Source organism: Mustela lutreola, chromosome 1 (genome assembly GCF_030435805.1).
Source record: "Mustela lutreola isolate mMusLut2 chromosome 1, mMusLut2.pri, whole genome shotgun sequence".
Taxonomy (NCBI): Eukaryota; Metazoa; Chordata; class Mammalia; order Carnivora; family Mustelidae; genus Mustela; species Mustela lutreola.
This window is the reverse complement of record NC_081290.1, coordinates 176,179,547-176,193,369: the sequence shown is the minus strand read 5'-3', so window position 1 is coordinate 176,193,369 and position 13,823 is coordinate 176,179,547. Positions and strand designations below refer to the sequence as shown.

Sequence of the window (13,823 nt, the reverse complement as noted above, 5' to 3'; positions counted from 1 at the left end):
ACAAAATACTTTGGAAATACTCGATTTCCTTCACAGGTTCCCTCAAATATGTCAGCACATTTTCTTCTCAATTTATTTTATGAGATGAGAAAACAAACTTGGATATACTATCATTTCATTCATTCACTCATTCGTTTATTCAGTAATAACTCGTCACCTGCATGTCCCAGGTACTGTGCTGGGGAAAGTGAGAGAGAGAGAGAAGGCATTCATTGCATCAATGTAACAAGTGCAAACATTGGAGCCAAGTTCAGACTATGCTATTTTCTGAGACATCTTGTGTCCACTTTTACAGGCATGAAGAGGGGATATTCAGAACACTGGCTAGTTATGCTAGGTTCTTGGCCCAAACCTCATCTATATACACATTGTTGAGATGAGAACCGAATTCATAGTATTTCTTTAACCATATTTCAGAGAGTCCTTGAAAGCGAACCACAATAAGAAGTGAAACAACTCAAAAATTACTCCTTTTTAAAAGTCCTCTTTGTGTAGTATTTTCTGGCTATTACACTGACATTTTATGTGAATACAAGAGCTCCAAGAATCTGAGCTCAGAACTTAAGTAATGAGATGACTTTTTACCTTGGGTTAAATTTCTTCAAAAGCAAAGCCAAACTCCAGACCTTGGTGTGGTTATTTTACTGGGGACACGTTCCTAGGAAGCAGGAGTGGGGCAGTGGGCAGAGTGAGTAAGAGGAGAAAAGCCAACACAAGGGCGCTGTCGACGTTCTATGACGGGTGACAGAGGCTCAATGCCAGCTGGACCTCCTGAGAAGCCTACCCAACACCTTTCTCTGTTGAAATCTGGAAGGGATCGGAGGCTGGGTATTTGCCCATCCATTCCCTCCTGCCTAGGGTGGGTCTAGGTAACGCTTGGGAAGAAAGCAGAAGGCATGCCAGAGAGATCTCCTGCATCTTGTTGATGGGAAGTTAAAATGTTGGGAAACTGGAGAAGTCTCTGGAGGATTTTAGCAGCCCAAGGAAGAAGACTTTAAGATACCAACACTGACCTCTGTTAACACTTTCTCCCCGCTCCTTTGTTGTGACAACACCCCAATTTCACTTGTGGTCGCGATACATCCAACGAATGGAATACATTCTGTGCCCCTGCTGGATGATGCGGCCAGTGTTTAATTTCTTGCCAAAATGCATACGCAGAGTATCCTGTGGGCTTCTGGAAAGACACTGGGAACTTGTTTACTCTGCCGTCCTCCTTCCTGGGGCCTGTAACACGGAGTCTCCAAACGTGTACAAAAAATCTTCTAATATGAGGGGCACCTGGGTGGCTCAGTGGGTTGAGCCGCTACCTTTGGCTCGGGTCATGATCTCAGAGTCCTGGGATCGAGTCCCACATCGGGCTCTCTGCTCAGCGGGGAGCCTGCTTCCCTCTCTCTCTCTGCCAGCCTCTCTACCTACCTGTGATCTCTCTCTGTCAAATAAATAAATAAAAATCTTTTAAAAAAAATCTTCTAATATGAGAAACAGGCACCCAGAAAGAAACTTTGAAGAAATAGAGACATTTCTGGGACCAAAGCAAAATGTCAAGATACACTTAAAAATACTATACATTATCAAAAGATAGGGCATATTCTACATCCAAAAACCACTAACAAAATGCAAGAAAATAAATAAAACATTCAGAGAATTAGAAAGAACTCTTGGAAACTAAAAACACAACTGGGCTGGAAAATAATGTTGGCAGAAAGCAGTGAAAGAAATATTGGAGCACAGAGTTTCAATCAATGAGGTCCAAAAGATGTGCATTCCAGAAAAGGGAAGGGAAAATTGAGTGGGAAAAAATTATCAAAGAAATGACGGAGGAAATTTTTCTGGAAATTTTCATAGTGAAAGGGTCTGCTTACTGCCCAGCAACATTAATGGGAGAAGAAAAAGAAAAAAAGAAAACCACAAGAGACTTCAGTATGAAATTTCAGGATAGCTGCATAAAGAGAATATTTCCAACATTTTTCAGGAGAAAAAAATGAAGAATCAGAATAAAAGACTTCCCAGCAGCAGCACTAGATTCTAGAAAACCAGTAAGAGTGCCTCTAACATCCGAAAGAAAATTTACTTTGGTACACTCTCGATCAGGTGTCAGGATAGAATAAGGGGCATTCTTAAGCACAAGAAGATTGTGAAAACACTCATTTTTCTTGCACCCTTTCCAGCGCCCGCCCCCTCTCCCTTGGCTGTCTTCAAGTGTATTGGCTCTAATTGGCCAGACCTCCCAAAGTGCATCTCTGCCGAGCTACCTGCTTCCTATGGGCTCCCTCCGCACACCCCCTGTGCCATCCACATCCTATCCATTTCCTTCTTCAGGACCCACTGGAAGCCCCACCTAGCTGAGCCGCTGGGGCACGCCCATCAGCAGTGACCCCCTCTTTGGCTCTTCTCTGCTCTGGAATCTTCTGTGCACATTTTGCCATCCGTCTCGGTTTTGTCTGGTATTAATGTCTGTACGTGTCTGAATTTCCCAACAAGATGGGAACCACAACTCATTCACGCTTCGGTTTATGGTGACAGGCTGATAGCAGGTGCCCAGCAAACATGGGCTGTTTATCCTAGTTAATTATGGCAATCTGACTCCGGATTCAATTGTATTTTCATGATACCTTTCTAGCCAAGATATCCTGGCATTTCGTTCAAAAGAAAATTACTTTATAAACTCTCAAGAATGTCAAAGATAAGAAGAGCTCCAACTTTGCAAGGACAACAGTAACTTGGAGGCCGGCTCCCTACTATATTCAATTCAGTAATCAACAGGGATTGTGTTTCCTCAGAAACTGCAGATCATGATTGCAAAATCAAGTTAACCTAAGGGGAAAGGACTTATCCTGACACACTTCATGGCAAATGTCCTTTTCTGGTATTAATTAAAAGACAATACAAGCCAAGTCATGCCACGTCTCAGTCTTGTTTTCTAAATTCCGTGGAAACAGAAACAGGCTTCAGCAGAAAGGAGAGAGGAATGAAGAACCTTCTGCTTCAATGTTTGCTCCTTGTAACGTTTTCTTCTGCATTTCCTATAGACCGAAACATGGACACTGGCGAGAACGCGCGGCTGGTGCAGGTATGTGTCTCAATATATGGTAATAAGGGCTATCGATAAAAAATTAATTTTCTTGGTTGCCTTGGAACCTAACAAGACAGCAAATTCCTGCAAAAGATTGTGGTACTTTCCCCTAACTCAAGGACACCAAGTAGCCGTGTGTGGGGCAGAACCTGGGGGTGTGAAAGGAAAGGAGATTTGCTGCCACTTCAAGCCATGGGTCCCGGCGGAGACCGAGCGGGGAGAAAGGGAACAGCCCTGGGAGAAATGGGGTCTCTCCACAGAAATATCATACCAGCTAGGGAGATCCAACTCCAGCTCTAGATCCTTACCCCTCCATGCATCAGAAACACTTGGCCTTGGAGATTCCCTCTAAAAATCAGTCCAGTCAATTTGCCATATTTGGCTAAATTAACCACATCTGCAAAAAGAACAACCACGTATCTCTTCTAGAATTTGTTTCAAGGGAACACCCAAATGCAGGGGCAAGCAGCAGTGTCTAAGCTGTGCGATCATTTAACACATGGAATCCGCCGATGCTCCTCCCTGCAGGCGTGGAGTTGTGTGGGCTGCGTGGGCTGGGTAACCCCAGTCCCACGGGCTCAGCCACTCGTGGGGAGCTGGAAAGGCAGGCTGGCTCTTTTCCCGCTTTTCTCCTCCCCTCCCCCTCCTTCCTTCCCCTCACTCCTCACGTCTTTCTTCCCACCCACTGCCAAAAAGGATTTCAGGTGATTTTGTTTTATCCGGAGATACAGATGTGCCGTCCTGTAGTGTGTGTCCTACTTTATTTTTTCTCTCTCTTGGATCAGGCATATCTCAACCAGTTCTACTCTCTTGAAATAGAAGGGAGTCCTCTTGTCCAAAGCAAGAACGGGAGTCTCTTAGATGGCAAGATTCGGGAAATGCAAGCATTTTTTGGACTGACGGTGACTGGACAACTCGACTCACGCACCCTGGAGATGATGAGGACACCGAGGTGCGGAGTGCCAGATGTGGGTCAGTACGGTTACACTCTCCCAGGATGGGGAAGACACAACCTCACATACAGGTAACACCTGCGCGTACTGTCTCCCCCCCAGCGCCCTGGTCCAGAACTACAGGACTGTAATGTTTACTTTACCGAGCGCTTCCTAGGTCACTGATCTCATTCACTCCCTCCTCCCTGCGACGCTGGGATGTCGGCAGCCCTGCCGGGACTACCCGAAACAGACACTGACAAGGTTATCGAAGCACCCCCCAGTCTTCCCAGCAGACTGGCTCTGGCAGTTCACTTCACTTTCCCGCCTGGGCCACTCGCATACACGCTCAGCACCAGGAGCGCGACGGGCGGCCGACGCGACGGCTCAAGCGGAGAAGATGGGAAGAGCCTGGGACTCAGCCAGTTCATGTTAGAGATGCCTCGGGCTAGCGTCGTCAACCCTCAAGTGGAGCCCGGGTGGAGCGGGGAGTCCACCCCAGGCGGGGCGGGGAGAGGGGGCCGGCTCACTGGCAAAAAGAGGGTGGGGTGTGCTTCCCACCCGAGTCGGTGGCCGTGACTGTGGCTCTCAAGCCCTCCCGCGGGCCTCGAAGAACACGTCTCCTAGCTCTTCCTTCACTGTGTTGAGTCTTAGGATTTAAAATAATCATAGCTCTAGCAAGACAGGGAATGGAAGCCAGAGGGAAGTGTTTTCCCGAGTAACTGAGTCTTTCAAGCTCTCAAGGGAGACTCTTTGCATATGACGGGAGCAGGAGATTGATGCCCTCGAGCTGCCGAGAACGCAGATCTCCGCTCGTGCACCGCAAGCCCACCCCGGAGAGGGGCGCTCCCCCGTCAGGATGTGATCTCAGGGAAGTCAGAACCTCTCTGAGCCTCGTTTGTTGACGTCTTGACAGGATCGGGTCACAGAGCATATGGAAAACTTTGTTTAAATACTAACACAAGAGCGGCCCGACACTATCAGTGACTGCTGTGTATGATTTATAAGAAACGATCGTTTTGTCTTTGTGTGTCTACATGCATGTGCCGTCACCGACGCATCTGTTTCTGTAATTTTTGAAGAATCGTCAACTACACTCCAGATATGGCCCAGGCAGATGTGGACGAGGCCATCCGGAGCGGCCTTGAGGTGTGGAGCCGAGTGACTCCGCTGACGTTCACCAAGACTTTCAAGGGGGTTGCAGACATCATGATTGCCTTTAGGACCCGAGGTAAGGTTTCCGGCAGAGGGAAAAGTCTGGCTATTTCCATCTCAGGAGATTTGGACAGGCTGACCTTTCTCCCCCTGTGACCTGTGTCTCAGTGCATGGCCGGTGCCCTCGTTATTTTGATGGCCCCCTGGGAGTCCTCGGACATGCCTTTCCTCCAGGTCTGGGTCTGGGTGGAGACACTCACTTCGATGAGGACGAAAACTGGACCAAGGATGGAGCAGGTGAGCCCAGTTCTCTTCGTGAGCAGAATCTTGTTCTAAAGAATCCCTGAAATGGCTTCACGATTAGTTGCTTTTTACTTTCCAGTTGCCCCACAGTTTCCATATTCACTGATGGACGTTTCAGTATCTATTAGATAACGGTGCTCTTCACGTCAGGGCCTTACCTGCACAGTGTCCTCGTGAAGACCCTGATCCTTTCCGGATCCGGGCCTTCTCCGCGTGGTCACACACGCACGCACACGCTCACAGCGCCTGAAGGTCTGCCCTGTGCCTGGAACCATGCAAGACCCTGGAGTTGTGCTAGACCAGCCACAGAGTTGTACTAGACCACAGAGTTGTACTAGACCAGGCCTTCACAGGTTCATGACCTTGTGTGCTGCAAGGCCCGGACCGGCACCCTACAAGTCAGCGTGGACTGTGTGTTGTAGCAAGGGTAGAAGTCCTAGGGGCTGGGATTCTGAGATCGTGACTGAAGGATGGTGTGTGGGCTCGCGGTGCCTAGAAGGTCGATTCAGAGGCATGAACTTCCTCTTCTAACACTTGCCCACCTGCTGAGGAATTGGACCCCAAACCTTACTCAACCCATTAGACCAAATGAGTTGATTTTATTTCTTTCCTAGAAAATAGGACATTTTCTACTACTTCTCAAACAAGAAACAGAACTTTACTACAGTAAAAATATGTGTATCCAACAAGGGAGCCAGCTCCGGAGACTCTGGGTTCTCCCCATTTCGTTTTCTGTCATTGACAGTAGTTGCCTTGGGTCTGGGATCTGGTTTCCAGGGTCCCAGGAAAGCAGAGGCTATGGCTTTCCTGATGTGTGGTCTCTCCAATCCCACAGTTCAGTCCTGAACAAGTAAGTCCAGACAGTCTGTGAGCTGTTCCATAGTTTCTGCAAACCAGTACATGATAGATGTTCCACAGCTTCGGTAAACAAAGTCAATCAGTGATCCTTTACCAGACAGCCGCTTGAGCCGGCTCTGCGCTAGAGCTGGAGTACACAACTGACCCTGACCTTCAGGGGTTTACAGCCTAGGGCACACGCAGTCTCAAGCAGCATTTAAATCAGCGTGACCCACCCCGGGATAAAGGAAACGATAGTAAAGTGGTAGGAGCAGGGGGAAGAAATGGGAACGGGAACACAGGTCAGGGGAGGACGTGACGGCAGACCTGAGCAGGAGGCTAAGCAGGCACCCGGCCGGAGAGCACTCCTGAAAGCGCAGCCTGACCGACTCAAGCAGCAGGATTGTGGCGGAAACGGTGAATAGGGCCCAGACCACGCAGCCTCTGAAAAGCCAGCATAAAGGATTGAAAGTCATGAGATGACTTGAGTTTGAATTATCTTTTCAAAGAGTCCCTTGTCCCATCTTGTCCAAACGCACACCCAGCGACACGGTGAGCCAGATGAGAGGTACCAGTCGAGGCCAGAGCACAGAACCGAAAGGACCGTTAAATAATCCCTGGTCATTCTGTGCTCATTTGTGCCTGCATCATCGGACAAGGCTCCATCAAAAAAGGCTCGGCCTTTTCTTTAGGGTCCATAGGCTGAATTGCAAGTCTAAGGACAGTCTTTTATGGTTCGAACCTTACAGGCTAGTGGGAGAGACAGGGAAAAGGGCAGCTTCGCCTGCATGCAGAGCCTTCCAGTGTGGGTGCGTAGGAGCATATCCAAGCATTCTTTCATCCAAATAAACCCCTGGACATCCAGCCACCCTTATGAAGTGCCCACTACTGACAGGTTAGCAGTCACCGGAGAGAAACGGTGGCTAAGACGCAGTCCCTGAAAAGACGCACAACTTCTTGAAAATGGTCAGTGCAGTCCCTCACGTGCTATGGCAGAATTCCACACCGAGTCTGTGGAAACGCAGAAAGGTGCCTCTAACTCAGCCAGGAGAGGAGGGCTGCCTACGAGAAGCCTCGCGCACAGGCTGATGCTAAAGGGATTTCCTGAGCGACAAGTGAGACAGCTCGGCACACGGGGCAGGAGAGACGATGTTCCGGGTAGAGGGGATGGAGGCAGGAGGACAGAGAGATTAGAAGGGATGTGGCACGAGTGAGAGATGAAAATGATGGCATATGGTTAGCTCATGAAATATGAAAACAAAGTATGAGCCTGATACAAAGGCAGGGACTAGATCGTGGAGGGCGATGGCGAGCACTTGATCCTACAGCAGGGAGGACTTCCACAGGATACAAGTAGGATAAACGTGATCAGACACACAGTCTAACCCAGCAACAACCCAAAACTGGTGGCTTCTTCTTTTTTATTTTCTCTAGTAATATCTGCTTCTCACACACCTGTTTCCTGCCATCTCGTTGTTCTTGATCATAGTTCTCCATGGTATGACTAGTGTTGAAATACTTCGAGATAAATGATGGCACATGGACCAATTATCCACTCTATGGCCAGCCTTTCCTTCTCTCCCCTTGGTTACTTCTTAACCTCAGATGCAACCATTCTCCTTTTGACGGACCCATATACCCATGTCTTTCCTATTTTTGTTAAGGATTCAGCTTGTTCCTTGTGGCTGCCCATGAATTTGGCCACGCACTGGGACTCTCTCACTCCAACGATCGAACAGCTTTGATGTTTCCAAATTATGTCTCCCTGGATCCTAACAAGTACCCGCTTTCTCAGGACGATATCAGTGGGATCCAGTCCATCTACGGTGAGCAACCTCAGAAATCAGAATATAGGTGAACTCAGTAGGAAGATTTCCAGAAAGGAAGTGAAAAAATCACTTCTTGAAATATCACCATGAAGAAAACACCCACTTGGGTAAGATCCTTCTCTAGGTATTTCCGCATGCCTTCTGAATTCACGGTGCCCTTTCTTTTCTCATCAAAGGGAGTCTGCCTAAGACATCTGCTAAGCCAAAGGAGGCCACCATACCCCATGCCTGTGACCCTTATTTGACTTTTGACGCTATCACCACCTTCCGCAGAGAAGTAATGTTCTTTAAAGGCAGGTAAACTCATTCCCTTAAATACCTCAACTTCCTAGGAATATTTTATTTTCAAAAGATTTGGAGGTAAATAGGGAGGAAATCACAGAGATGGGGGAGAATGTGTTCCTTTTCCTTTTCATTTTATAACTGTCCATACTCTGTGGAATACTTTACTATGTGTATTTATCTCTTGCTTGTTTGATAAATTAATTTTTAAGAGTTGTTAAGCAAATTTTTAATTGCCCTTGTATAAAAAGGTGAAGTAGGATCATTTTCAGTGACCTCTTCACTAAAACCGTACACCCATCCCAGTGGTGCGGGAGCTGACCATTTCAGGAGCCAATTTCATTTCCGGAGCCAATGGTTAAAGTTGGGGGAGGATTGCAAACCACTTCGCATCACTTCTGTAGCCTGGAACTGGCCATGGTTGGGGCATTTGCACCCTGGAAAGCAGCAGATGATAAAAGGTCTTTTTTCCAGCGAGAGCGCCAGCTGGGAAACACCGATGAGCAGACCGTTCCTTTACGGGGCAGCAGGGACGCGGTCGCCGGGGTGGGAGCACTCCTCTCTCCCCGTGGACAGCTCACTGGGCTGCAGTGGCAACGCGGCCCGTCGGCTGTGTGTACCATGACTGCGTTTTCAGAACTCAGTATTGGGACACAGACCATCTCACAAGCACAGGGGCACAAGGAGAGAATATTTGAAATCAGTCTCCTTCTGCCCACAGCGAGATAGCCCTCGGATGCCATGCTCCGCGCCGTGGGGGCTGAGGCCGCTTGGCCGGGACGTCAGAGAGGGGCGGTCCAGGGCAGGAAGGGCTCTTTGGTCTTGCTCATAGACTCAGAACTTTACTGCCCGAGGGGAACATCTGAGGAAATCTCTTACCGTGCGATGCTCACAAGTCTTCATTCTAGCGAACGTCAGACTAAAAGCTTCTTCTGAGATGCTCGCTGTTGCCTTGGAACTTTGAGCATCACTGATTTGGCAAAAATGAGGCCCCTGAGCACTGAGCACTGAGATTTCTGAGCGGGTTTCTATTCTCGGTTCCCAGGAGAGCGAGCTCACAGGTGTGTTTTGACCTGGGTAGTGACAGAGGAGCCGTGAACTCACAACCACCCACATCGGCTGAGGAGAAGTGTGTGCATGCTCTAAATGATTTGAGGGGAATCTAATGAATTCAGTAAAAGAGAAGCCTAGATTACAGTGTTTCCACTGCAATATACGCTGTTTGTGTAAAGTGCTTTTTTGTTGTTGTTTTTTAACACAGGCATGTGTGGCGGATTTACTACGATATTGCGGACGTTGAATTTGAACGGATCTCTTCGTTTTGGCCCTCCCTGCCGGCAGATATCCACGCTGCATATGAGAGCCCCAACGATAAGATTCTAGTGTTTAAAGGTAACTTTGCCCATCACGCTTTCTCTTCTGTCTCTGGATACGTAAACCGGTTGGTGGGTGTTTGGGGCAAGGAACACAAAATCCATGCGTGAGGCAAATGGAGAGTTCTTCAGCCGTGGGTTCCTATCAGAAAGAAAAACTATCCAGGGTTCTCTGTGGCTGTGAAAACGAACATTGTCCCAACTACACCGCAGCTAAAAGAAGCCTGTATGGTAAAAACTAAAATAACGATCTTCTTTCTGCCAAATAAAGGGAACCCATCCCTCTTTTATATCCCTTTTATACTAGGATTATCAGATTCGGCAAATTAAAATACAAGACACCCTGAATTTCAGATAAAACACACAATTTTTTTTATTATGAGCAGGTCCCTTGTAGTATTTGAATATAATTATAGTAAAAGTCAGCCAGTGTTCATTTGAAATTCAAATGTGCCTGGAATCTTACATTTTTCAGTGCTGTTTTTATATGGATTTCATCAGATTACTTGCCTTTGCGAAGAGCCGAGGGCTGGAATCTAGGAGAATGTGTACAAATGAAGCTCACTGGGTTGTCCGAGTCAGAGACATTGCCAGGAGGCACACTAGTGAGCGTGTTGCCTGGCGGTCGGCGTGTGTGGCGCGTGGACTCAGGATGATAAAGGCAGCTGAAGAAGGCAGGAAGAACAACCCCGAGAAACGAGGCATCTAGTTATTTTCGAGTTTCGTAGGACACCTGTTTTTCCCTCTAGGTAGCAGATGAGAAGATAATCACGTTCTCTCTTCCTAGATGACAGGTTCTGGGTGATCAGAGGATACGCTGTCTTGCCAGATTACCCCAAACCCATCCATACGCTCGGCTTTCCAAGACACGTGAAGAAAATTGACGCGGCTGTCTGCGACCACAGCACCAGAAAAACCTATTTCTTTGTGGGCATTTGGTGCTGGAGGTAAGTGTGCAGTCGACCTCTTCATTTTATTCTGCAGAAAACATCCACACACCATCACTTTAACATGGGCAGAAATAAAACTCACCTGTAGTCCTCTTAAAATCATTTATGTTCAAGCCCACCCCGGGTAGATGGCATTCACCAAACAAAAGAATGTTTCAGGGAGTCCAAAGCCTTTCTCAACATAAAAAATAATAATAATAAAATAAAATAAAGATAAAAAAAAAATAAAACAGGTGATGCCAACCAAATTGCTGATAATACAAACATACCCTGTCAAAATCTGCAAGCTGAGCCTTACTTTGTGTGTTTTTTTTTTTTTTAATTGCAACATACTTATGATACAGTGTCATGTTGGTTTCTGGTACAACACAGCAATTCGACACTTCCCCCTCATCGCCTGGTGCTCGTCACGACAGGTGCCTGCCTTCCTCTCCTTCCCGTTTCTGTGTCCCCCACCCACCTCCCCTCTGGTGACCAGCCGTGTGATCTCTGTAGTGCAGAGTCTGTTTTGTGAGCCCACGTTCTGATTTAATAGCATCAGTCTGATGAAGGACGTGGCTTGTTTCCACTCCTTGCTTTTTCTTTTCAAGACACAAGTGATTCAGCCACACACAATCTTTGACATGTTTTTCATCATTGATGGAATTAGAAGCTGCTGCTTCTCCACATCCCCCTTTGACTCCGACTGGGGCAGTGGAAGGATTAAGCTCCCCAGAGCAAAGATCCTCTGGGAACATTTCCAATCCCTGCTCGTAGATATGACGAAGTGACCCAGAGCATGGACAGAGGGTACCCACGGAGGGTGGTGAAGCTCTTCCCAGGAATTGGGCTCCGAGTCGATGCTGCTTTCCAGCATAAAGGTGAGCATCACTGCCTAAACCTGTGGGTACTCAAGAGACCTCAGTGGCGGGGAGAGAACATAGACAGAAGTGAAAATGCTTCCATTTTCCTTGGTTGGGTTTTTTGGTTTTTTGAGGTTGGCCCTATTTTTTTTTTTTTTAATATGTTCAGTTAGCCGACATACAGTGCGCCAATAGTTTTTGAGTAGCATTCACTGATTCATTAGTTGCATATAACTTTTAATGTGATTTTACTCTTCTCGGGTACCTATAATAATAAACTCCACCCAGGCTGGCATTCTCACAAACCTGATTAGTGAGCTCTAATTCTAAGTTCTGTTATACTATTTCAAATCTCTGCAAATGGTACCAAGATTAATTTTACTTATCATTGATCCAAGATAGCCCCTGAAACATACCCCCTGAAGAGTTGTTTTTGGTTTTGTTTTTGTTTTTCTAAGAATTTCTTTGTCAGAGACAGAGAGAAAGAGAACACAATCAGGGGAACAGTAGAGGTGGAGGAAGAAGCAGGCTCCCTGCTGAGCAAGGCACCCAGTGCAGGACTCGATCCCAGGGCCCTGGGATCATGACCTGAGCCGAAGGCAGACGCTTAACGACTGAGCCCCCCAGGCATCCCGCACACCTCCGGAGAGTTTTAAGTGTGAGAAATGACTAAGGACATGAACTGGACAGTGACTCTCGAACTAGCATGTGTGTAGTTAAAGTGTGCACTTGGGGGGTGCATGGGAAATGACTAATCCTTCAGAGTTTTTGAGGCGGATGTAGGACTGTGGGTAAGAAGCAGAAGTCTACAGCTTTAGAAGCACCCTGGTACTCAGAACGCTACGATGGCCTCGGACTTAGACCATGGATAACCACCTAGAACATGGGGTAAACAGAGCCTAAAAAGTTTCCTGAATGACACCACCATTTATTGCAGTGAAATCACACAAACCTTAACACCTAAAACAGAGCAGAACAACTGGAGGAAAATGAGGATATAGGGCCAAGGCCAAACCCACAGGGGCCTTCTCCTCCCCCTTTGCTAAGACACTGTTCTGAAACCTAGTATGAGAACCTCTGGCGTGAACCACAGTCCGGCGAGACAAGGGGTAAACCCCTTGATATTCATGTTCAGACCTTGGCTTCTTCCTTGGGGAAATAAAACTAACAATATTTCTCATGTGACAATAGTAAAGTAAAATGGATCTCAGTAATACACGAGTTCCTTTTCTCTCCATAGTGTGCAATTATTTTTTTCTATCTATGCCTATAGTCAACAAGTGTGGAGCCGTCACAGAGTTGCACGAGATAACTAATGATATTCTCTCTCTCTAGGGTTCTTCTATTTCTTCCGTGGATCAAAGCAATTTGAATATGACCCCAAGGCAAAGAACATCACCAGAATAATGAAAATCAATTCCTGGTTTCGGTGTAAAGAGCCATTAAACGCGTCATCCAATGTTAGTATCAGTGAGGAAGAAGTCTGTTCAGGAGGAGTAGAGATGTTTTATCATAAGAATTCGTACTTGCTTATTCTCAGCTTTGTTCATGTGCTGAAAAAAATCTGTAGTTATCAATAAATTCATAGACCTAAAATAAACCACCAGAGGTCTTTTAATCTGAACTCTACTTCAAAGTGGAGTAGAGCTGTTCTGTCACCCACGTTGCTGGTCCTGACTCTGGGTATCTGTTGGACAAAGATCCCGTGGGTATCCTGAGCTGCCTGATGCTTTTTACAGGAAGTTGTGATGTGTCAAACTCTCACTGTACTTTAATCCCATTTTATGCTTTGTGAACCTGAAGAAGTGAGCGTGTCTTATAACTGAATACTGCAGACGTTATTAAACCAATCTTCAGCACCTATTTTGTCTGGACCTGAGCAGTTAGAGGCCCTACAAACTGAACCCTCTTCCCCACCCCTATTCTGAACCCACCGAGAAATAGTGCTCAGTTCGGACAGAAAAACGCTACCTTTTTTACTGATAAAACTTACATAAGTGAATGTACCTATGGACAAGCTAGTTTCCTAATATCAGATTCTAGAATAAGAGGTACTTGCACACAAGTCGTGGGGAGAACTGGAAAGAAGCAGGTGTCCACAAGAAGGTGAGCCTTCTACAGGTAGCTTGGAGCCCAGAGAGAAAGAAAGAGGACAGAGCTGCGTGTGCCACATTTCTGTTCCTGAATTCACCATCAAATAAGTTATTCTACCTGCCAAAGGGAAGAGAGAGCCTAGAGAGAGAC

General features: G+C 46.8%; 1 protein-coding gene across 1 annotated transcript; it reads left to right on the top strand.

Annotated features, from left to right (window-relative positions):
• The first annotated feature begins 2,951 nt into the window (after positions 1 to 2,951).
• MMP27 (matrix metallopeptidase 27) lies at positions 2,952 to 13,263 on the top strand. The gene is made up of 10 exons (XM_059155727.1): positions 2,952 to 3,073; positions 3,862 to 4,100; positions 5,091 to 5,239; positions 5,332 to 5,460; positions 7,968 to 8,129; positions 8,309 to 8,429; positions 9,676 to 9,806; positions 10,575 to 10,734; positions 11,494 to 11,597; positions 12,915 to 13,263. Exons 1-10 carry the CDS (start codon positions 2,972 to 2,974, stop codon positions 13,157 to 13,159), a joined length of 1,542 nt encoding a protein of 513 aa, XP_059011710.1. The 5' UTR covers positions 2,952 to 2,971; the 3' UTR covers positions 13,160 to 13,263.
• Positions 13,264 to 13,823: the final 560 nt, after the last annotated feature.

Bases quoted from the DNA above. Each gene is read 5' to 3' on its own strand.
- MMP27 (XM_059155727.1), top strand. From the start codon at position 2,972: ATGAAGAACCTTCTGCTTCAATGTTTGCTCCTTGTAACGTTTTCTTCT. The intron at 5,461-7,967 runs GTGAGCCCAGTT...ATTTTTGTTAAG, and splicing joins CTGGACCAAGGATGGAGCAG to GATTCAGCTTGTTCCTTGTG. The intron at 8,430-9,675 runs GTAAACTCATTC...TTTTTAACACAG, and splicing joins GTAATGTTCTTTAAAGGCAG to GCATGTGTGGCGGATTTACT.